Source organism: Copidosoma floridanum, unplaced genomic scaffold (assembly GCF_036245765.1).
Source record: "Copidosoma floridanum isolate Cflo_tuat_1 unplaced genomic scaffold, Cflo_Japanese_pri ptg000033l, whole genome shotgun sequence".
NCBI lineage: Eukaryota > Metazoa > Arthropoda > Insecta > Hymenoptera > Encyrtidae > Copidosoma > Copidosoma floridanum.
The window spans coordinates 5,218,787-5,243,935 of NW_028321910.1; the positions used below are offsets into that span (position 1 = coordinate 5,218,787).

The 25,149-nt window shown below is 33.4% G+C and overlaps 1 protein-coding gene across 5 annotated transcripts in view; it reads right to left on the reverse strand.

The window, feature by feature from the left end:
- LOC106642392 (E3 ubiquitin-protein ligase RNF13) overlaps positions 1 to 25,149 on the reverse strand; it is a 241,283-nt gene that overhangs the window by 54,198 nt on the left and 161,936 nt on the right. For all 5 annotated transcript variants that reach the window (XM_014357167.2, XM_089597552.1, XM_014357166.2 and 2 more), the window contains one exon: positions 7,976 to 8,150. In XM_014357167.2, coding sequence (XP_014212653.2) covers positions 7,976 to 8,150 — 175 coding nt within the window. The remainder of the gene's footprint in view (positions 1 to 7,975; positions 8,151 to 25,149) is intronic.

Consider the following 25,149-nt stretch of genomic DNA (forward strand, 5'->3'; position numbering starts at 1 on the left):
CTTCATATAGAAACAGTTTAAGTACGTAAATATTTAACTTAAATGGGTTTGATCATAGGGACTGGATAATAGATATGTTGACAATCTTGGGGCTCGATAATAGAGCCAAATAAAAAACTTTTTCTGTAATCGATAAAAAATACAAATCATTCATTGTTTAATGCAGAAAAATGTTGACTTACAGTAATTTAAGCAAACTACTAATATTGTATTGTATTAGATAATTCTATTAGAATATCTATTACTATAAATATTAAATAAGAACCCAGTGAACCTAAAGCTGCTAGTACATTTACCGTAAGTGTAACTAAAAAATTATTGTCAAACAAAAAATGGAACTGAAATCCATTTCATAATAGGGTACTTTACATTGAGTCCTTATCACTTGTTTCTTAATTACAATGAAACATGCAAAATATTAATAAGTATTATATAAATTTGCATGCTGAATGTATTTCTAACATAAAATAAACTCAGCCATTAGAATATTTTAAAAAACTCAATTACACAAGTAAACTTTTCATTCTCACTTATGAAAATGTCGTCCAACGAAAATAATAGAGATGGTAGGGTACATTTAAGATCACTTAAGAGAAATTACAAAAGCAATGCTAACTACAGTATTTATTTCATAAGTCCTTATAATTTAGTGATAGTATCCTTATAAATTAGTCATAAATACTTTAATTATATGTTGTTACCAAAAACTTATAAGTCTATATTTTTTTTAGTGTAGATTTTTGGTAACGATTTTTACAAACTATGCTACTCAGATTTCTCTTTTGTAAAGTATTTTGATATCTATTCTAACTAGTAGTGGTCTAACATCCCTATCTGAGTTCCAGAGACTACAAGCAAAGCATTGAATTGTAATAAAACTCTGTAAATGACAAGATACTAAAGCAAAAAAATACATTATTTGTATGACAATATTCATATAACAATATAATGTCAAAAAACCGTGTTTATTATATGATTATATTAAGAAAAGGTATTGTACTGGCTTTATTCTTATGCTTTAATTCAACCTAGTAACCCAATAACCTAACTACTTCTAAAATGCCTTTATTAATAACACTAGTACCAGAGCAACTTTGTCACAACGAAACACTTCAGTTATGGTCTCTGCAAATCATATAAGAATATCCAACCATTAATGGCTGGAATTAATAACAAGATTTTTTTTAAAAGACACACCGGAAAAGCTGACTTTTAAAAAATAACTTACAACAAATCTACAGTAAAAAGATACATTACAAATCGTTTGGTAGCTATTTACTACAATATCTATTGTATCAGTCTACAAATCATTCATATAATGTAGACTTAAACATTTAATGTGCAATATTTAAAACTAATTATATACAAAGGCCCTTTATCAGATGACATTATGTGGAGCAGTCAATGTTATATGCTCGTGAACTCAAGGGGGTTGTGTAGTCAGATTCCACACTCCATGTGATCGTGGCCTATCTATGTATTTTGCATTATCTAACCTTATAGCTAACAACAGTTATAGCAGATGCGCTTGTACCCGCGCATGGGTTAGGTAAAGCTGGGCATCAACTTTGGGCTTATTTTACTCCTAAGACCATAACCTTCAAAACTTTGTTTCCCTCAGTCCTCTGATGACTTTTTATATATGTGTTCTTTATGAACATGTATAGCAAATTCCGATAGTCACATTACTGCGTGTATATAAAAACGTTGTTAAAATTAATCAATGTGTACTAAAATAAGTGAACGAGAGTTTTTGGGGTCGCTGATTACAAATTTTGAGTAAAATTTACCAAATTCAAAATAGCAAAATAGTGGATCAAACATGGCAAACGAAATTTCTAAAAATTAACCAATTTGTTCCGAATTTGGTGTACAGGGCTTCTTAAGGTCGCTGATCGCGAATATGGAGTTAGATTTGTAAAATTCAAACTAGCAGATACGAGACGAAGGACAAAATTTTCAAACATCAACCAATTTGTACTAAATTTAGTGTACAGGGGTTTTTGGAGGCAATGATGACGAATATGGAGTTAGATTATCCAAATTCAAAATGGCGGATCAAAAATGGCAAACAACATTTTTTTTAAACAACCGATTTGTGCCAAATTTGTGATACGGGGGTTCTTGAATTAACTGATCATAAATCTGAAGTTAGATTAGCGAAATTCAAAGTAGCAGATACAAGATGATGGACAAAGTTTTTAAAAATCAACTGATTTGAACCAAATTTGATGTACAGGGGTTTTTGGGGTCGTTGATTACAAATCTTAAGTAAGATTTGCCAAATTCAAAATGGTGGATCAAATATGGCGGACAAAGTTTCTAAAAATCAACCAATTAATTCCAAATTGGGTGTATGGGGGCTCTTGAGGTCGCTGATCTCGAATTCGGACACTAAGAGAAGGATTTATCAACTGTCAACATGCAAGTATATTGAAAGAAAATTAGTTGGCATAGTCATAACTACCATGATATATTTTTTATCTACATAGACAACAGTTACGTTACAAATTCTCAAACTGTAATGGTAAACAGACGGAATCATAATATTTAATGTACCAAAGTTTAGTTGCACCTATATCATGGTAGGTACGGCCTGCGAGGCAGCAGAAAACTGGTGACAGTGATTCAGGAAGCCAAAAAAATTATCAAAATTTGTGCTTTCCGCGAATTTTCACACAATCAATACGAATTTCGGCTTGTTTTGTTCTTAAGATCATAGGCTACAAGGATCCAATTTTCTCCGAGATATCATACATCATTATATATATGTAATTAGGGTATACATACATAAAAAATTATAACACTTCACTTTATTTATTGTAGTAGAACAATGAAAAATGCATAAAAACGACCAAACGCACGAGTTTTATTCTTTATATCAATGAAACATCCCAAATTATTACGTAGGCGGACACACACACACACACACACACACACACACACACACACATATATATAGTGAAGCGGTTGATAAAAAATTTTGGTTGAAACCTCTTGAATATAGAAGTACTATGGAAAAGTACAAAGATGCAATACCTATATTTTCCATCTTTCAGAGTCATGTGACTGATGATTGACGTCAGTGACAGTCAGAAAACAAAATTTTTCATTTTTAAAGGTTCTTTCACAATTTTTCTGGAATAGGTAGTAACATAATTTATACATTCAATTAGTTGAAAATATTTTAAAAATCAAGTTTACAAAAGTCTGAAACGTCATTTTTTCGTACAATTACAATTTTGTGTAGTTACTCTCGGTACAAATAAGATTGCAGATTAGAGAATAGTATTAGATGTCATCAACACTACCTGAACCAAAGTTTCAGTACTGAATCGACATTAATTTCATCGCTGAATTTATGATGAATCAGTGTAAAATTCAAACTTAATTATTTATGAATACACGTTGAATCTGCCATGATCGATACACTTAAATTCATGTCAAGTCACCATGTTGCAACGCATTGATTTATTGCGGAATCCATATAGATTCAGCGATGAAACATCATTGATTTCACTCTGAATCTTCATTGTTTTAGCGCTGGATAGAAATTTTCAAATGCGAAACTACAATTAGTTGCATTTATATAATTATAGGAATTAAATAGTACGGATAAAGGCAGTTTGGAAAATATTACTAACTGTTACTAAGTGTGTTAGTAAGTTCAGCATTGTCAACGTAAAAGTTACGTGCAATCGTGAAATCAAGCTGATTAATCGCAGAATCTATTAGGATTCCGCATTAAATTAACGTTGCAAATTGACACTGATTTTAGTTTTTCAATCATGGCAGATTTAAAGTAGATTCATCACTGATATATTACTAATTTAACACTTACTTTGATGATGATGATGATGATGATGATGATGATGATGATGATGATAATGATGATGATGATACTGATTGAAACAAAAATAAGATATAAATTAGATAAAAGAGTTGTATAGAGAATTTCTTATAAAAATACAAGAAATATTAGTCATAATCAAAATGGTGTTAAAGATTATTGTATAATTAATAGGACATTTCTGTTTACAAAACATTGTTACTTATTTTTAAATATGCATAGGATCAAGTTTATAAACAAAAAGATATAGACTAACAATGTACATATAAAATCATACTCTTTATCGCGAAAAAATTGAGTCTAATCAGAAAAACAGTATATGCATTTTAACAATATATGCATACACACGCAAAAGTACACAAACAGAAAAGCACCCAAAAGTAGACAGAGCGAGATGTAGGGATATACAAGAACAGGATATACAAAATATAATATTATTAACACATAACTTTTTTTTCCTACTCAAGAAAAATCGTAAAAGAACCGTTAAAAATGAAAATTTCCTTTTCCTGACTGTCAATGACGTCACTCGCCAGTCACATAAATCTGGGAGATATAAAATATGGGTATTGTTTCATTGTATTTTTCCATAGTACTACTAAGTTCCAGAGGTTTCAACAGAATTTTTTATCAACCGCTTCACTTGAAGTGGAGTTATCTTATTTCTATGTATGTTTATCCAGAGGGTACTTATGCGGACAATCACATGTATGTTAGGGTAATTATGAGGACAAAAGTAGAATTATGCCGCCGTCCACATAATTCCATCATGTTATCGATGTATATGTTAGAAGCACGTGAAATCTGCATAAGTCACTTTCTATAAACGCATACACACACACACAGAGAGAAAGAGAGAGGTGTGTGTGTCCATTATTACATACATGTGCATATGTAGCCCACCTAAGTAAAAGTTTGAGATGTTTTCATCGGTACAAAGAATGAAACTCATGTGTTTCATAAATTTTATACATTGTTCATTAATCTATTACGATAAATAATGCGAATTGCTATAATTTTTTACGTATATGTACCTTGATTTCATTCATATTATAATAGATGACACCTCAGAAGGGATCGGATCCTTGTTGCCTATAATCTTACGAACAAAATAAGCCAAAATTTGTATTGATTGAGGGAAAATTGGTGGGAAGCACGAATTTTGATAATTTTTTTGGCTTCCTGAATCACTGTCACCAGTTTTCTGCTGCCTCGCAGGCCGTACCTACCATGATATAGGTGCAACTGAACTTTGGTACATTAAATATTAAGATACCGTCTGTTAACCATTACAGTTTAAAAATTTGTAAAGTAACAGTTGTCTATTTAAACAAAAAATTTATCATGGTAGTTGTACATATGCCAACTGATTTTCTTTCAATATACGTGCATATTAACAGGTAATAAGTTCTCCTCTCAGTGTGTGAATTCGAGATCAGCGACCTCAAGAACACCCGTACACCAAATTTGGAACAAATCAGTTGATTTTCAAAAATTTTGTCCACCATATTTGATCTACCATTTTGTATGTGGCAAATCTTACTTGATATTCGTAATCAGCGACCTCAAAAACCCTTATATACTTGATTTGGTACTAATTGGTTAACTTTAACAACGTTTTAATGTATACACAGTAATGTGACTATCGAAATTCACTATACATGTTCATAAAGAACATACATGCAAAAATTCGTCACAGGACTAAGGGAAACGGATTCTTGTAGGTTATGATTATATGAGTAAAATAAGCCCAAAATTGATTAAGTTGATTGAAAACTCGCGGGAAGAAATTATTTTGATAATTTTTTCAGCGTTTGGGACCACTGTGCGTTGTGGGGCTACCAGAGCAAATTTTTCTACAACAGCAAGCCATGAAAAACAAGCCTAAAAAGTTCAGGCAGCCAAAATGACCTATTCTTAGTGATCATCTCAATTGCATACCCATAGAGAAGTTTTTTTCCAGGGCCACTTTCCCGACTAACGATGAGCGGTTAGTTATCCGGAGAACGACCTGAAGACAAAATATTCTTTGGTCAGCGGCGTATCTTCCTTCAGCACAGTCTTCGTACGCAAAGACTCCGAGGGTAAGAGTCAAGCTACCCGCAGCCGGCTCTCCATCATCAAAATTAATAATAAATGAAGAATCGCCACTGGCCATCATGAGCATTTACGTTTCTTCCTTAAACATTAATCTTATCGGTTCTTTTAAGGGCCACTAAACGTTAAACTATTTTACTAGAAAATATATTTTCACTACCATTTCTGGCAGCGATTTGTTAACTAAAAGACTATACAAAGCCGACGACTATTAAACCAAGTCAGTCATTTACTGGCACATGTCACGATCGGAGTTGTTCGTCACAAGGCTGGGAACTCCAGTGACCGACGACCCTATATTATCCTCTTGACTCTAAGCATTCAACCAGGAATCACCGATTCTTTCTGAAGTCTGCGGTGGGCGAATCTAACAGCTATGAAAGAAAAATAAACTTGAACCAACGGGACAGTCTTCAATGGGCAATCTCGCGTCGCGAATCAATCTGCCCACCTTAGATCACCAAAACAACTGAGTCTGCAAAAAATTGAGGTGGTTAGGACACTAACGTCTTCGGCATAATACCAGAAGACGTTTAGCAAGAGCTCAATAACTAGCTCCAACGCTTCAGACGTGGTGATTTCCCTCGATATCAGTTACTGCTACAATAACAGGCCAGAGAAGACCACCTTGAGGTGTAGAGGTAGTTACGTTTTCTGGAAATTTAGTCAAGAAAAAGTTTACTTAAGAAGCTCGCTGGTCCTTGTTAGGGCCATCGGACGTCAAACTACCTGGTCGACAAATACATAAGAACTTAACAAATTTAATAAAAAATAACCTTTAGGGCTCACAAAAGTCTTAAAGATGACAAAATTCGCAAGAGAGCAAATTGGAAGGAAAACTTTTAATGGATCTAATGTATACAATTTTAGGCGTCAAGAAACTCACGCAGAACATTGGTCGAGATTGAAACAGCAGCATTAAAATTGACATAAAGAATTTATTAAATGAGAGATCAGCTTTTTATTGTAACCTTCACAGTCATTTCCTAAATCTTTTGGATTTTGGAATGAGTACGATATGTGTTTGTGTTTTTGTGGCCATAAAAAACGTAGAGATAAAGCTACAGGACTATGTTGCTCTCGTGATAAAGTTGTGAGACAAAAGAAAAAAGTTTTTTAATCACATTTTTCTGTCAGTTATAAATCTTTGTAGTTTTAACAAATAGCCCATATATTTATTATAACGTAAGAAAGTGCATAACAATGACCGTTCAGGGCTAACAATTATTTTTTGGCTTAAGGAACGCACAATTTTTTTCAACATTATTATATTTATTTAACAATTTAAATCTTATAATTTGACTAAATAAACTGTACGGATTCCGAACAAATATGTTTTTGATAAGATTGTTGTTCTGAGAAGTGTCAGGAATATATGTAAAATTTTTAACTGAAAATATTTTACATTGTATGTCACATACTGTGGAGCTCCATTTAGTGAGTCTCGAGCGAAGGGGCCACTAACACTATAAGTTGACGTATTTTCGTTAAGTTTATTCAAAACTTTGTTCATCTAGAATATAGTATATTTACTATAAGAAACCAGTATTACTTTATTAATTATTGGTGTTATTTTATTCACCAAACGTTTTTGAACATACTTAAGTTTTCTTGTGTCTAAGGATTGACCATGTTGTAATCTTGTCTCCATTAATATCTTAGAATAATTGAAACAATTTCATGTTGATAAATAAAATGTTTATAATTATTTTTATAATGTAAAAAAAAGTCCGTACAAATAGTATTTTAATATATATATACCTATAAATACACCACAGACACGTTCAGATGGGTCATTGTTCATGTGAGGAAGTAAAATAACCATGCTTATATTTTAAATAATGACGTGTATTCTTCTCATAATATTAAAGTAAGAATTGTACCAGTCTGTGGAAAGTTTTTATGTACATATACATATAACATTGTTAAACAATCATTAATAAGCTTTTATAATGTGAAAAGACAAGGAGTTTCTATAGAATTTTACTGAAAAAGTGTAAATAACGGGTAAAAACATAAGCTACTTACCATGTGCACAGGGCAAAATTCGCAATTTTTCGTTTTCAACATAATCCTCGAGGCAAATAGCACATGTTTCGTATGGGTCACCCTTTGTATACTTGTGCGTTGGTATTTTCTTTAGGCTAGAATTAGGCAATCGATATCTACGTGCCCTACGTCTGTCTTTTATACACCTTACAACCTATAAAAAAAATTTTATCACTCACATGTGATTTTGATATAGTCTTTGATTTTAAATATCTTTTTATACGTAGCATTTTTCTACATAAGGCATCTTTATCTATCTATCATTACTAGAAAAAAAGTTTTATTTAAATTAAGAGTAATATTGTCTGTTACATAAACTAAATTTTTTAAGTAATATTTCAATATTCAGGGCGCTTTTCGCAACATTTGAACACATACGTAGGTATGAAAAAAAGCGTTCAGCTCATGAGTACCATGCCTCTAAGTGGTAGTAGCGCTCATATAGTAAAAACTACTATTATGCACAAGTATACCATATTATTTATATTCTAGATCTGTGTGCCCTAGTGCAACGGTACCTTAACATTTTTCCATAACTTTTTATAGTTTTGCTGCAAAAATGACAAGATTAGTATCTTTATCGCTTTATCTTGGTCATTACGTCTCTATATCTGAGTATATTTCTTTAGTAATTACTTCGTCAAATCTTTTTAATCTAGTTTTTTTGTTTAATTTAGTTGTATAGTTGGTCCAGTTACTCGCTTGCAAAACATGAACAAACAAAATATTATTACTTTGAATAATTTTTATACAATACACACTACTTCATGAAACGCCATTTCATTACTGACTTCATTATAATACTCTCAAATCAACAACATGATATGTCTTGACTAACCCCATACTTAAAATAAAAGGCATTCGTCCCGAAACAATAAATCTTTTAAGACGGAATTTAAGATTTGTTTTGATGTTTAAAAATACTCACTACAAAATCTCTCCACATCTCACAGTTCCAAGAATCTTATGAAGTATTTCATATTTTGTTATTCAATTAAACAAACAATATTCATACAAATTGCATATCATATTTTTTATTAACAAAAAAATATTTATTAATGTAGAAAAAGTACCAAAAAAAATCAAACTAAAAAATATTTAAATGATTATTCATTGCAAAGTGTGTTCCTCATCCTTCTGTATAATAGTAATAATTGATTTGTGGTAGCTATAGTAAGAAATAAATGTTGAAGACGCAATTTCATTTAAGAATCTCGAAAAAACTCCGTCTATAGTCGTACTTCCTATGGTAGTAGATTGATGTCGATCATTATTAATGTGCAAATGTTAAAAATCGTGCAGAAAGTATATTCAAGGCTGAGAATTTTCATTATTAAAATTAACATTAAAATTACCAGAAACAGTCATAGGCAAAGAATTGTAATTTCCTTGCAATGCAGTAGAACCAATATCTAAATATGGTAGCAAATTAAACCGCAAAAAGCGAATGATATTATTTATGTTAGTATTTGGTGAAATATAAACAGCAACGTGCTTAAAAAGTAAGGTTATATGTATACGCGTCAATTGTAACCGACAGACGCAAACTAATACACACGCACGGATGGACGGCAACTGTCATCTCTCTCAGTCTCTTCCTGCGTGGCTTTTAGACCACTCGCCTCACCTCTGAATTAGACAGACCAATATTCTTGTAGGTGGCAGCGTAAACACGCAGCACGGGCCACTTTTGGCCAGCAGCCCTGCACAGCATATGTGTGTGTGCACGTGCGCATGCACACTTAACTGCTTGTAGACGAATATGATATAGTATATCTATATTTTTTGGCTGGAAGCAGCGTAAACTCAGAGCTCTTCAGTAGAGAGAGAGAGAGAGAGAGACCGGTATTAGTATATCTATATAGACGTGACAGAAAAAGCGTTACGATTGGAAAATTTTTACTGCCCAAGCGGAAATCCAAACCTCGTATGAAATGTTTTCACATCCAAAATTTGACGGATGGCGAGATGGTCAAGATGTATGTATCTCCCAACTATTTACAATTGTAAGGGGTTAAATAGTTCATAAGATTCTTCTGATTTTAGGAAAAAGTAAAAATATTTTAACAACGTTTTGTCCTACATTTAAAATAGTAATTAACCTTATCTTGAGCCTCATACGCCTCTAGTCATTATTTAAGAAATTATCATCAAATTGAAAAATAAATACGTAGGAAGATGATCTCACTAAAATTATAATAGAGACACACAGGATGATTCATGGAAGAAAAGCATGAATAAAAAAATAACTTTAAAATAACGATGAATATTCATAGGTAAAAACACTTGAATAACTAACATTATTATTAAAGTAAAGATGAAATCCAAGACCATCATAAACAGGGCTGAATTTAAGAACTAGGCGTAGGGCTAGTTGCACGAAAACAGAGGGCTTGTGACTTAGCCTCACAATATCAACCCGTAGAGACAAGTAAGATGAAAAAATATATGAAAAAAGAATCTTTAAGCTTAGAAATAAAAATTTTCTGACTATGATAAATATTAAGAATGTTAAGATTTTCATTGGAGAACATCGTGTATACATCATATTTATGTAAATAGGACACTACAGCAGATCTAAAACAGGGTGGCATATGACCACTATAGTTAAGTCATTTATTGGGTATGGGTATAGTAATATTACGTACATATGTGGTAACTCAAGCCCCACGCCGAATGAAAACTATATATAGAACGTTATTTACATTACTTACTCAACCTATATAACATACAGTAAAATGGCTAAAAATCGCGCAGCCAATCGGAATTGGACTCAAACGTCCGTAACACTGTTTCTAGACAAACCGTAATAATAAGAAAGTATAGATTTTTTATTGGAAAATTTCCAACTTATTGGACTATGCCGCAATTCATAAATAATATATTACATAAATAGTTTACAAATAAAAGACAGCTTATTGAGTATAAAAAAGAATTTTTCCTAATTTTTAATTACTAATACACAACTATTTTTACAGTTATAAAACAAAAAAAAATGCAATGTAAGTTTAAGGATCACTGAATACTTTTAAAAAATTTTGAAGCAGAATAAGAACATATGGAATTTTTATATGTACAAATATTCGTATATTTTGTACAAATTTACATAATTGTGTTAATTATGCAAATAAATATTGAAAGAATTGTAACAATTAGAGTTCCGTATTAGTTAAATATAGTTTAGAATAAATGGATGATATTTTAGAATTTCCTTATACACGGTATCTCTTCCTTTGTCACATAGTTTACATTGCAAAAATGCGTGGTTAGGAACATACGGGTCTCTATCTTAATATTTGCATTCATCACTATTCGTAATTCTGTATTTATAAAGACTAGAATTGAAAGATGTACGGTCACTTCTTATTCTGTTAACAGAGACGAGGGCAATCAAAGTGGTAGTATGAAACTTTTTTATAAAAATAATAGAATTTGAAATAAAATTCACCAGTGTTAGAAGCCAGCTTCAACTGATGGTCTTTGTTTCTCTTTAAACATAAAATTTTCAAAATATACTTACGATTTTATTAATATATATGTTACCAGCAAATTACGTTCACAACACTTGGACATGGTTGTATTGGTTCACTTTTTAAGATTATGTTTCACCGTAGTGTGTCAATAAAATAATATGGGTACATATGTGTGTCTGAGTAGGTGTCAAGTTCCGCAAAAGTAAGTAGAGTGCCAATAAGATTCTACAAAAATAGTATGATAGCATATAGGGGTAGGTGGTGCGGATGAACAAAAATTTGGCGTGGGGTGCTAGGAGGTATGTGGGGGTTGTGAGAGTAGCAGGGGGTCTGAACAATTAGTAAGCTAAGCCAAAATAAGGGAGACAACGACAAAGTTTTACTTTTCTTGTAGGGGGGCCGTTAAGGGGCGATAGGGGTTAGGGAGGGGGGGTCGGTTGCACGGGAATTGTGGGAGACTGTGTTGAGTCTTGGGGATTTGTGTAAAATGCCTTACTCAAACACCTATGTAACATAGGAAGATATATATATATACATGTAAATGCGTACATGTATGGGTTATTCTGCTGTAACTTGCTCAGATCGTGTCCAGCACTCATACTCACGTGCCGTAATGAAATCCAAAACTTTAAAAACGTTAAATTGTGTTAAATGTTATGTTAACTTTACTTGACATTTTGTCTAATACCACTACATTAATTTCTTCATTGAGATAATCGATCATTAAGAGTCGAATTTCCCATTCCGACCCATGTCCACAACTCAATTTCACTCATGAAAACTTTCACGGGTAAAAAATAAGGCTCATCTACTACTTGGACGTGTAAGCATTATATACTCTAGCTATTGGTGATTAGATTTGTACCTTAGTCTCACCAAAAATCGACAAAAATGAGTGAGTTTTCACTGCATACATCTTGTCCGCATATTTTCCCCATAATCGTGGTTTTAACAAAAATCAGTTCAAACTAGTAACTTTATGGACTGGAAATGCTAACCAATGGTCACTTTTTAAAGTATAGGACTAAAATAAATAAATTCTTACGACAGTAGTACCTGAAGTTGTTACCTCTTGAATAGCCAAGCTCTTCTTTTTGCGTATTTCACGCGTACAAACAGTAGTAAATAAATTCAAAGTGATCAGTGATCCGTTGGGGGCGAAATGTAAGAAAATAAATAAATACAAGTAAAGTGTAATTAAATTTTCTTGCGTTGATTTATTGATGCGCAACGTTTCGCTGACAATATGCATCAGCCTCATCAGGCGCAGGTACGCGAGAATTCGTAAGTTTGGTTGACTTACTCGTCACCTGTCGTGCTGTCGACTGACAAACACTTTGAATTTCCAAATTCACCGGAGGGCACTGATATATACTAACAAATCAGTAGTAAATAAAGTATGGATGGACAAGTCATTGTAATACGTCTACGAGTCGTACGAACACTACAAACATTGAAAATTCCATTCCAAACTTTTCCATTCCAACCCTACCTCACCTTAAAGTACCGTTTTTTTTTTCGTTTTAGAGCAATCAATCCCAGCCAAACTTTTTTTTTATCACTGTTGGTCTAAAAGACGAAACACGTATCTCGGGGTTTTGTACAATTGGCCTCTTTTTGCTACATAAATGCAAAAACGGGGGTGCTGCTACTAACGTTGGTAGCCAAGTGGCACACTCCATTAGGTGGCTTTATCTGGGTTTAAATGAAAGCAAAAACAGAGTCCTAATGATTAAAACAAAAATCTTTGAATTTTATGCCCCGAATGAAAAGTTATAGTGATTTTATGAAAAATACTGAATTTCAGCCAAAATCACATTATTAGCGATACTTAGGCTCTAATTAAAACAGCTGTAACTTTCGAATGAAAACACAAAACTGAACAAAATTTTTTTTTTAATCGATAGGTCTTGATCCCAGCTTTCATTTGAGCCCAGTAAAAACACTCTTACTGTTGAAGGAGCTTAGCTACATGTGTTAGAAAGAGATACAATTATTCAAAAATCAATGAAAACTGACTTTTATAAAATTTCGCATAACTTTTTACTAGCAAATTTGGAGGTTTGGTAGGAAGCATCGCTTTAGATATTTGTTACTTATGTAGTGTGCAGTGGAAATACCATGAAAAAAATTTTTTTAACCGACTTCTTTTTTAAAAAAATTTTTCAAGTCGATCTGAGCAAGCTACGGCAGAACTACCTGTATTTGTCTGGGTTCAAAATAAAATAAAATGTACATACCTACATATATATACGACACGTACACGTACGTATACATGTCGGGGTCCATGAAGATCGGTAGGGTCTCCACCAGATTCTCTCAAAATGGTGGGGGGGCTGTGGAAGCGGTTAGGGTTTCAACCCAAATCGTTATCTATCGATTATAAGACTGATTATGTTTACTTAACTTATTTATTTTCAAAATTTTTACGCAAATGGAATGTAATTAATGTAATTTAATTCTACAATAAGAAAATTTTCTGTCTTATTGAAGTTTAATAATGAAGTGAATTGAAAATAAAATAAAATGTGTACATATGTAATAAAATGTATGCATATATACGACACACATACGTACGTAAATATACCATGGCCCGTTAAGATCAGTAGGGTCTCCATCAGGTTGTCCAAAAGTTGTGTGGGGCGGTGGGGAATCAAGAAAAAACGCATGGGGGGCAGTGGGAGATTTGTAGGGGCGGTGAAGGGTTGGAAAAAATCGGGATGAGTCAAAAAAAGGGAAAAAATGACGGAATCTTAACTTATTTTTCGAGGGGGTCAGTTGGAGTCTGTACCAGACTATGAGGGATTGTGTAGACTGCTCTGAACAGTAACTGTAATATAGGAAGATCAATATATACCGACACCATGGCTCAGCGATAGAGTCGCAGTCCCGTTGATCACCAAGGTTAAGCAGCATTTGGTGCAGTTAGCACTTGGATGGGTGTCCACTTAAGTCTCGCCGTATCGCCTTTTCTTTTCGCTTGGTGGATCCCATTGGCTGTTTCTGTGTCTCCTCGACATTGTGAGCGAAAGGTGTGCTAAATTTCTGCCTCATTGACTAAGTCTGCACCTTAGACTCCAGGGCAGAAATGAGGTAGATACACCAGACTGTTCTGAATCAGATTTTTCCTACGGGAAATTTCCTGGGGTTTTCTTGATCCACATGACAATTATTCATATAACTGTCTGTACAAGTCCAAATAGGTCACCGTACCCTGTGCGGGTATGCTTGTCCGTGTGTTTTCTAGTCTGCTCTAGGTGTCCACTGCTCACTATCATGTAGGGTAAGCAATAAGTTATTTGAATGGAAGAAACCATTTGCTTAAGTGATAAACTATATTAAATATAAACAAATAATAGCTCGTTAGCAATGGCATAACTCATTGTCAGTCAAAGTATGGCTGGTTATGTTAGGTATTGGATTGAATTTCTCTTAGAACAATCCAAAGAATTTTCCACAGTTCTTATCTGGAGTTGTATTCGGAGTGGATACTCTTAGTGGTGCTTATTTTTTTTATGTGAGAGGTTTTTTAATAAATACAGCATGTCCTTCCAAGTCTCTCTCAGGTTAAACAGAAAAGTGTTATTACAGTTAAGTAAATAAAGCATTTTAAAATAAATACGTTTTTACTAATAAATTCTAATAATGTAGTTTCTCTGCGGCATCGAAACATTCTTGACTCCCAGCTCTTGTTAAAGCAATTTCATAAAACAAAAGAGAAAAAAGCTAACACACACACAAATACTATTGAATGTACCCGATTCGCTGAGTTCAGCTGCGTCACAACCTCGACATCCAAAAGTAAAAATAAAATCAGGAACAAGCCATTAACTAACACAAAAAGGCTCTGTAATCAACTTCAAGGAAATAGGTAGAGAAAATGAGTGTTGACAAAGCTTACAACAACAAAACAGCCCAACAATTAGTTGGCACAACAGGCATATGACATACTAGAACATCCAAAATTAACGTGGACATAATGTGATTTTTAGATCGAAGTGGCGTAACCATACTTGTTACCGATACAATGCTATTCTAGGGGTTATATTCGATTCGCAGTAAATGCAGTTTTTTTTTTCAACTGTTTTCACCGAAAAAAGTTCCTATGAAACCCCGGTTGTTTCGGGGCAGGTTTTTCCGTGGAATTTTCTATCAGAGGTTTTCCTTACCCCACAGATCTTCAGGTTTAAGTGAATATGAAATAGCGCTAAGGCTATAGGTAGAGATTCGTGGATCTGATGCCAGGTGCCAGGCAGGGATCATCGGCCTTACCGATGAGGAGTAGTCCCTGTAACATAGGGGATCTCTGGAGATGCTAATTATTCTGGTTCCAATGCTTCGCCAGAGAGCACTGGCTTAACCCCGCAAGGAGACCCAATGTACCATTGGTACAGAGTGTCAGCTTAACTGGCAAGGTGTTTCACCACAGATATTACCATTGTGCTCTCAGTTTCATAAGGTATGATATAAGTTAGGAGATTAGTGGGTTATCATTAATGAATTATCAATGTTCTCATTTTCCTAAAAATCATGCATTAATTTTCGTGTATACGTTTATGTGACTATTTCTCTAGCTCACCATTTATTGAGCATTTTAGTTATTAAAGTAATTTTTTAAACAGCCGCGAAATTGGAGTCAATTTTAAGTTGGCACCAAACTGGTGAGTTGTTAAAACTCAAGGAACCTACAGGTCTGATGTCTTATTAGTGAATGAAATCTTTAGGATATTTATATTCAAGGTAAAAACTTTTACATAAATGTGAATTTGAAAAGATACACTGAAAAAAATATCAAAAAAGTACCGGAAAAAAAAACCAGTGGACAATGGATGCCTGAGTACCCAAGTATAAAGTTATACTTCTATAAAATTATATGGCAAACAATATAATTATGAGTATAAAAATACCTTTCATAAAACAATATTGTGTACAAAAGTACTGCAATTATCGTGGGAATGAGTGAACCACGTCGACTGGGTATGATTTCAATTAATATTTGATGAGTTAACGATTATAAACAATATATGACGGCACGATACAATAACAGTAATATATAGGCTGGCCAGTACAAGACAATACGATTTCGTCGAATCGTCAGGTGATTTCAGAACAACTCCCTATTGCCTATATGCTGATTACATTTTTAACGTCACCCTCACATCTATCCCATACGCTCCCACACTTATTCCTAGTCCATATTTAATACCCAAAACATAATTGTATCTAGAAAATAAGGAAAAACCATCCTGTAGTATCGCTTTCTTCAATAGGGTAGTATTACATGTCAGTAAACGTTCCTTCAGGACGTTCATCACACATAGGTTTTTTTGACAAATATGTAAATATTATTCAAATATCAAACGTATATTGAAATAGCATAAAAAATACCCACAAAAATTGCAGCTCGTTTGACTGAATCATTATTTTATAGATGTTTAATTTTAAACAATCGATAGTTAACATGTAACCTTATGAAAAAATTACGTTTAATGGCTTTTATATGATTTATAGGAATCTCCCAATGCTTTGGGTACAAAAGAGTAATTTTAGATAAACCTATCGAATTTTTAAATAGACCCACAAGTTAGTTTTTAAATGAATTTAGAAAGAGGGGATGCAGTGTGCGTAAATACATATATGTAAGAACATCCACATGACAAAAATAATTGTTAGCTTTACGGCACACATTACCGTTCCTCTCGTTGCTCTGAAGTATCTCCCCCATTAACTATGTGAAGAACGTCCTTAAGTCAAAAAATTACTTCAATCACGAATGAAAAAATTGTCGAAAAATAAAACACAATAAAAAACAACTATTGTATTTAAACAGTGATAAAAAAATTTTTTTTTAATTTTTGAAAATTTTGAAAAAATGTATATACATTTTTTTTTTTTTATATTACAGTGCTCTACGTCCGGCTCCTTTAATAAGGGCACCACTATGGGCACTTAGCACTTGGGAAAGGGACAAGGAAAGGGATGGGAAGCCTCCCATTACTGGGAGAGGGGAGAGGGTAGGAGGAAATTAGGCAATTATGCTGCGAGGAGGTCGCCTAAGCCCTCCTCGAGGAGCATTGCGTGGTGAAAAAGCCGATATGAAAAATCACAGAGGTACTTGCCCGAAAAATCCAACCGAGCCACCACGCGCTCAAATGTATATACATTTATTGACTGTGAAAGTGACAAATTAACTATAAAAAAATAAACATTTATTAATATATTGGAAAGCTGCTCTGCTGAAAAACACACTGATTTCCAAGTTTTCTGACAAAGCAATAAAAAAAAAACATTCTGTTAAATAAATTATTGATAAGTTAATCAGTTAAAAGAAATTTAACAGACGTTAGTTAAAAGAAAAAGAAATAAAATTCAAAATGTGTGCTGCAGTGCGGGGCCGTGACCTTGTACGGTGTAGTGTGGTAGCATTGTGTAGTGTACAGGGGACCGAAAGTACGTCATGAGAGGTGGGGAAAAGAAGAAAAAATCAAGCAAAATTTACTTCCATTATACTTTTCCTGAAGGTCAGAATCTGAAATCATTGATTTACCCTTATGCATAACGTGCCTATAGAAGTATAACTTCAAAAAAAGGTAATAGATGCCATCACAGCCAGACAAAAATGGCAATGCGGAGCTTGAAGCGTTACTTTCTTAAATAAACAATCAAAACGACAGCTTTCTTGAGCAAAGCAGTTACAAGTTGATGCGAAGTGAAGAAATGCAGAAGTTGTAAAATTAATACAATAGTTATCACAAGCTCGCAATGCCATAGAACAAAGACAAAACGATCAGTTTTAAATCGAATAACAAAATCAATTTGAATATGCCTAGAACATGATTAACGAAGTTTAAGTACAATGTCAAATATAAAAAAAAAAACTTTGAAAACAAAATTAAAATTAAAACTTATTTAATATTTCTGCCATAGCGAACGCAATTAATATTTATTAAATAGATTTAAAGCTACGTATATTTGTGGACGACAATGAGTAGAATTTAATATAGGCAAGGAAGAGCAAAAAAGTGGGTAATTGTATGCATTAATCAAAATATTTATTACAATTAATTGAAAGAAATGTTTGAAAGAGACTTTTATTTAAAAGCAATTAAAGTTAAAATCAAAATTACGTGGTTGAATCAGAGATACTCGGCTGAAAGAAATAGTTTTCGGTATTTTTTTTTAATTTACAAAATAATGCAAACTATCTCTGGCACAAATAACCAGACATGAAAAAAATTAAAATTCATACACCAATATCCTCCTTGCGTGAAAGATAAACTAATGTTTATAAATTACAATAGTTTTATCACGATCGGTCAGGCTCCGACCACTCTGCAACATTCTTAAATTAAGAAACAAACAAATTTTGAAAAGAAATAGCAATATTTAAATGCTTAACAAAATACTTTAATACAAATTAGTTACAGACAGCGTAATTAATTACAAAGGCACCGATCAATGTAATATATATTACGTGTTATAGTTACGCGTAAAAATTAACAATGTTGGCATACATACTCAAATTCAAACTATAAAAACAGCTTAGGCGATCGTGGATACAAAGCAAGTAATCAATACGTAAATAATTAAATTTTTACAGAATCAAGGCCTACGTATCATACGAACGCGACAATAGTAATACGTAAAAACTTGCTGTAGCGAGATTTCGATTTCTACCACCCATTGCATACAAATTATCAAAATAGAATAAGCAGCAGCAATGCTAGTCCTTTAAACTGAGTAATAATGCAGTAAGTTTACTAGAGTACGCTACTACCATTATTTAAATAGTAATGAAAAATAATTTTCACAACAAGGAGATCTAAAAAACTATAAAGCCCAAAATAGTATTCTTTCTCCCTCCATATGTGCATTAAGATAGACACGCTTCAAATTTGAAGACTTATCGGTGAAAGTAGTCAACTGAAATGCCTGGACAATTTCACAATAAATTTAATTTAACGGTTAAATTGGAAGAACTTCTGGCAAATAATATTATAGTCAGCACAGCAATGGAAGAAAAAATTATAAACGTAATAAAACAAGTATTTATAAGCCTGCAAATTATCCAGCAGCTAGTATTATACATATTCTTAATCATCCCTAATCTTTCATGTGAAATGTATGAGATAATGGCTAGCTCCTAAAAATGAAGCTTACATAAAATACTGTCACAAATCAGTGACATTCAACAATACTGCCTCGACCCCTCAGTGGTATTGTTCGACTCAAATTCTTCCAACAAGATGATGACTTCGCACAAAGATAATACAACCTACATATACATATAACTAATTCAATATTATGGCTGAAGTAAAATGATATAAAAAAAAAAAAAAATGATTCTATACATACCAGAAGTAATTGGCATTTAAGCGATGAGTTTGATATAACAGGATATGAAATAAGCTCTTGTGACGAAGATAGTAATAAAAAGAACAAAAATCAAGAAAAAAAAAATTAAAACTGTGAAGTATACGATCATAATAATATAACACGCAAATCAATTTGTTAGTAGAGTTAAAGGCAGTTGCGTCTTCACTAACGTTGCTTATTGCAGCACAACAGGGCTTATTGAAAAAAATGTTTTGGTTGAAAAGTTGGAACCTGCAAGGACTTACGGATACTTTATTAGTTGAAATTACAAAAATCCAATTATTCGGACCGTGCAATAGTTTAAAAAAGAGCCACCACTCGCGATACTCAGAATCACTGGACCGGAGATAATTCATGGAAGTAAGTAACAATTCCTCATTAATAATTTAATCTTACAAATCTATCGAGTTAGAAGAGGTTTATACAAGTAATAATGAATCTTTTACTATCTCATTCGTTGTTTTTTTCCATACACTTTGAGGTTACTTTTTGTGATATTTGTTTTCAAAAAAATGGATAAGATTATCACAGACAATAGAAAATGCATTGTTACTTGTATAAACGTCTTCTAATTCGAAAGATTTTTAAGATTAAACTATTAATAAGAAATTGTCTTCCATGCATTACATCTAGTACAGTGATTCCGATTGTCACCAGTGGTGGCGTTCTTTCAAACTGTTGCACGGTCCGAATAAAACACTCTTGCTCAGTACCACTAGCTATATGACAGACGTCCGGAAAAAAATCAATGAAATGATCCAAGATAAAATTATTGAATGATCGATAAGCCTCTACTGTAAGCTCACTAAAGATAATTGAGAAAAAATAATGAAGACATATAAATCTTCTTAAATGCATGGCATGTAAATAAATTTGTCATTGATGATCAAGAAACACTGTCACTTTAATACAAATTGATGCAAAATTACCATGATGTAAGATACTTTACAAAACATGATTTAAGTCACAGGTACTAGAAAATTCCTCTGCATAATGACTCAAAACTCTTTACAGCCTTCAAATTTAAATTTTTGTTTTATCCTTTCACAAGAGTTCCATTTGATCTTCAGGTCACAGGCTCAGCCTTTATGCACGCCTTAAGTATTGCGTTGAACGAAGTGTTAGAAATATTACGTAAGGCCTTTCGAAGCTGTACTTAATCATTAATCAGTATATCAGTATATCATGATAGTAACACTGTCTGTCAAAGAACATATTTTAGTTCTAGATGAACTTTTTTCAATTTTAAACAAGTGCAATTTTTCCCTGAAGCTAGAGATATGTCATTTTTTTTAATGGTTAGTACCGTTTTCATGAAAATGTTAACATAAAATAAGTCCATGTCTACTTTTTACCACGGACGGCTCGGAAATGTGTCTTTAAAAAATTTTGTAGTTCATCGATATAATTCTTGCTTTTTTGAGTATATGTTAACGAATTTCTAGATACAAAGTCCACGAGAACGAGCTACTTGCTCGGGATGTAACAAATCATGTGCATTAGGCGAAGTTCGATTATTTGTAGTCAAGACATCAGTTCGTCGAATGATTTTGTTCGATGATGTATTCTTTAAAACGCTAGGTTGCGAAAGCCAAAGCTAGCGCCTCCTTTTCTATTAGGCTATAATTTTTTTTGTAAGATGATAATGTTTTAGACGCTTAAGCCACTATTTTTTAAAAGCACATTGAATGGCCTTAAAATTTCCTACCAATTTGGGATGAATTTACTCGTATTATTCGCCGTACCAAGGAATTGCTGGACTAAGTATTTGTCTTGCGGCCGAAAACAATCGGTAATAGCTTGTACACGTTTGGGCCAGATATCAATGCCTTGCTTGGAGGCAACGTAACCAAAATAATTTAACTTATCAGCTGCGAAAACAATTTTTTTTGTTCAGAGTCACACTTTCTTTTTTTATACGCTCCAAAATCGCTTTTAAAACTTTGTCAAAATTTTCTGACCCTGTGCATAAATTAGTACATTTTTTACTTAAATACTTACAGGTGGTAAACCAATGAGTAGTTCAGAAAATATTTGAGAAAATTAGTCAGACTTGCAGTTCACTCTAAAGGGTAGATAATTGCATATAAATCAACCGATAGGTCTAACAAAGCATCTTAATTTTTTGCTTTCCTTCTCTCACTTGATTTGATGATACCTTACTTTAGCATAAAGTTTTGTTAAAATTTGATTACCCGTTAAGAAGGCCAGCATAACGTCAACTTCGGATAGCAGGTGAACTGCGCGTTCGAGGCTGTGATTAAGCTGTGTAAAATTAATGCATAGCCTAATGTCGTCTACACATTTTTTAGCACGACTGTTATCGGGCTGCACTAGCCAGTCGGGAGGTCCACTGGTTCAATAATTATACCGAAGCTTACGAGTCTGTCTAATTTGACTCTAAGTTTTTGTAACAAAGGTATTGCCGCAGAGCACGGTGTACATTACAAGTATAGCTTCGGGTTGTTACGTAGATGTATTTTCAAAACGCGTGTGAATCTGCCAAGGTCATTAAAAACAACGTTATATTCTCTTACCCACTCTATCATTTGTTGAAACGCTTCTTCACTTACAATATTCATTCGAATTAAATCGAGTTTATCAATTTCTGGTTGATCAAATAAATTACTTTTCAAATTTCATATTACGTAAAATTTAGCCTGTACGATTTGATCATTGTATAATATTTTTGTTAAAAAACCCGAGCACTACTAACTTTGCAGTATCGGGGCTGCACAAATTTCTATCTTTTGGAGAAAGCTTACTTTTGAAATTAACCTATCAACAATCCTCAGAACTGCACGACATTTCGGCACCTGTATTATTGAAAAACTCGACGCGGTCTGAAATTCCAGAGATGCTCAAATTTTCCTTATACTCGTTCATTGAGCTTTTTGTGGACGCATGACTGGGAAAAATAATTTTTACATTATTGCAGTACTGTACTAATCAAAAGATAATTTTTCCGAAAATTTTCCCCCTTTATTTCATAAGGTACATGGAAAACATTAAAAATTAAAGTTATGTTTTTACATAACTCAGCGCTTCTCTTTTTGTGCACCATGCGAAGCTCGCTGTTATCCTTCAAGTGTCATAAAAGATGTTTCCTCAATTCTGAATGTTATGGATGTACGTATATAAAATGAAGGGAAAAAATTTTAGAAAGAATTGTATTATTTTTAGTACGGAATTACAAAAATTCAATGATGATTTCCGATCGTCATGCGTGTACAAAACCTCCAAATATTAAATAAAAATACGCCGTACCTTCAAAAGAAGCAAGATACGCCAAAAATAAAAGATTTTCACTTATTTCTTATTGGAAAAAAATAGCCGTGGTGCACAAAAAAAAAGCATTGGGTTATGTAACAAAAATAACCATAAATTTATGTGACTTGAATATTTTTCTATGATATCAAGGTGGAAAATTCTAGAAATAATTATAGCGTATTTGCAGAGTTATAAAAAACGTATAAAATAAATTTTTTATTCTTATGCTTAAACATGACCTTACAAATTATTGGAAGAATGGAGATCTTTTCATTAGCAATTTAATTTTTAATGAGTGAGACAAACTGTCTCTTACTGAGATCGCCGTAATGCACGGAGCCTTATGGAAAATTTTTTAATTAATTTAAAAAATGATTGTTTATTGAAAGTGAATTGACCAAAGAAATCAGTGATTCAAGTGTTTATTATGCTAGTATATAGTAATAAATTTTATTTGGTGTTTTTACGTATCCGATGGTATTGGAAAAAGTAAAAACATGGATTGTATATATAGATGGATATTTTTTGCTGACCTATAATTTTTACTTACTAACATTAAAATTGTTAAATAGATGACTTCTTTAATATAAAAGTATAAAACGAAAATTATTTATGGTAAAAAAAAATATATACCACTACATACAGAATAACACTGAGCTTAAGGACGTTCGGTAGAGATAGAACCCTGTGATAAATCTTTTTGAAATTTTAACCAGACGTTCTAATTGTTGTAACAATGAAGCTGTTAAAATTTCGAGAGGTTTGTCTGTTTCGTTTCCAAGATATTGAATTTCAAATTTCAGTCATTTTAACACGGTCGCTTATGGGGAAACTTATAAAAACTCAGTTTTAAAAAAATTGGCGTGATGAATGCCTCCAATTTTTTTACATGACACAGATAATGTTATTAACTACGTGTACACAAAGTTTCAGGACGATTATCTGATTAGTTTATTAATAAAAAAATTAAATAGTAGTTCGACAAAAATTCAACGGCAACGTCGCAAGAAGCGGGAAATTCAAAATGTTCCAGGACGTAAATCCTTAAATATTTGAATATTATGGTAGATATTTATGTATTTCTGTATAAAAAATAAGCTTATACAGCATGATATGTAACGGTGGCATTTCCCGAGAACCACGTGTAGAGCGATTTTTTCTGACGCGAACCCCGTTGGAATTATTTTTTAGGGCAAATAGCTTTTAAATGGGAGCCGATTGAAAATACGTTCCAAACTACCCCTAAATGGGGTTGGAAAGCTATAGCGCGCCCGCATGAACTCGCGACGTTGCCATATTGTTATTGGAGCTTAGTCGGTAAGCAGTGAGAACTATATCCATGTGCGCACGCAAGAGCGTCAGCTACTGCTGGTAACTTGAAGGTTGGATGTAAAAATTTTTATACCTTAAGGTAAATATTGTCTGCTCCTTATGTTGTCAGTTGTTTATCCATCACGCACTTACGGTCTTTCTCACTCTCATGTAGGACAAAAACATCTTTAAATTTTTATACTTAAGTAATGTTACCTCGAATGAAAGTAAAATACCATATCAGTAGGAATTTTTTCCCTCTACACGACAGTATTTTTGCAAAAATAGTCGACCTCTCGGTCAAAAATATTGTTGTTAGGTATGTCCTGCTTACGTTCCCGGGTATGCCATCTGTACACGATTTAGAACGAGTCCATTCATAAACTGCAATAATCAAGTACCCGGGAAGTGCCCGGGAAGTACCCGCCAAGTGCCCGGGAAGTACCCGAGGAAGTGCCCGGGGTGTACCCGAGGAAGTGCTCGGGAAGTACCCGCCAAGTACCTGGGAAGTACCCGCCAAGTACCCGCCAAGTACCCGAGGAAGTGCCCGGGAAGTACCCGAGTAAGTGCCCGGGAAGTACCCGAGGAAGTGCCCTGGAAGTACCCGAGGAAGTGCCTGGGAAGTGCCCGGGAAGTACCCGCCGAGTACCCGGGAAGTACCCGCCAAGTGCCCGGGAAGTACCCACCAAGTGCCCGGGAAGTACCCGCCAAGTACCCGCCAAG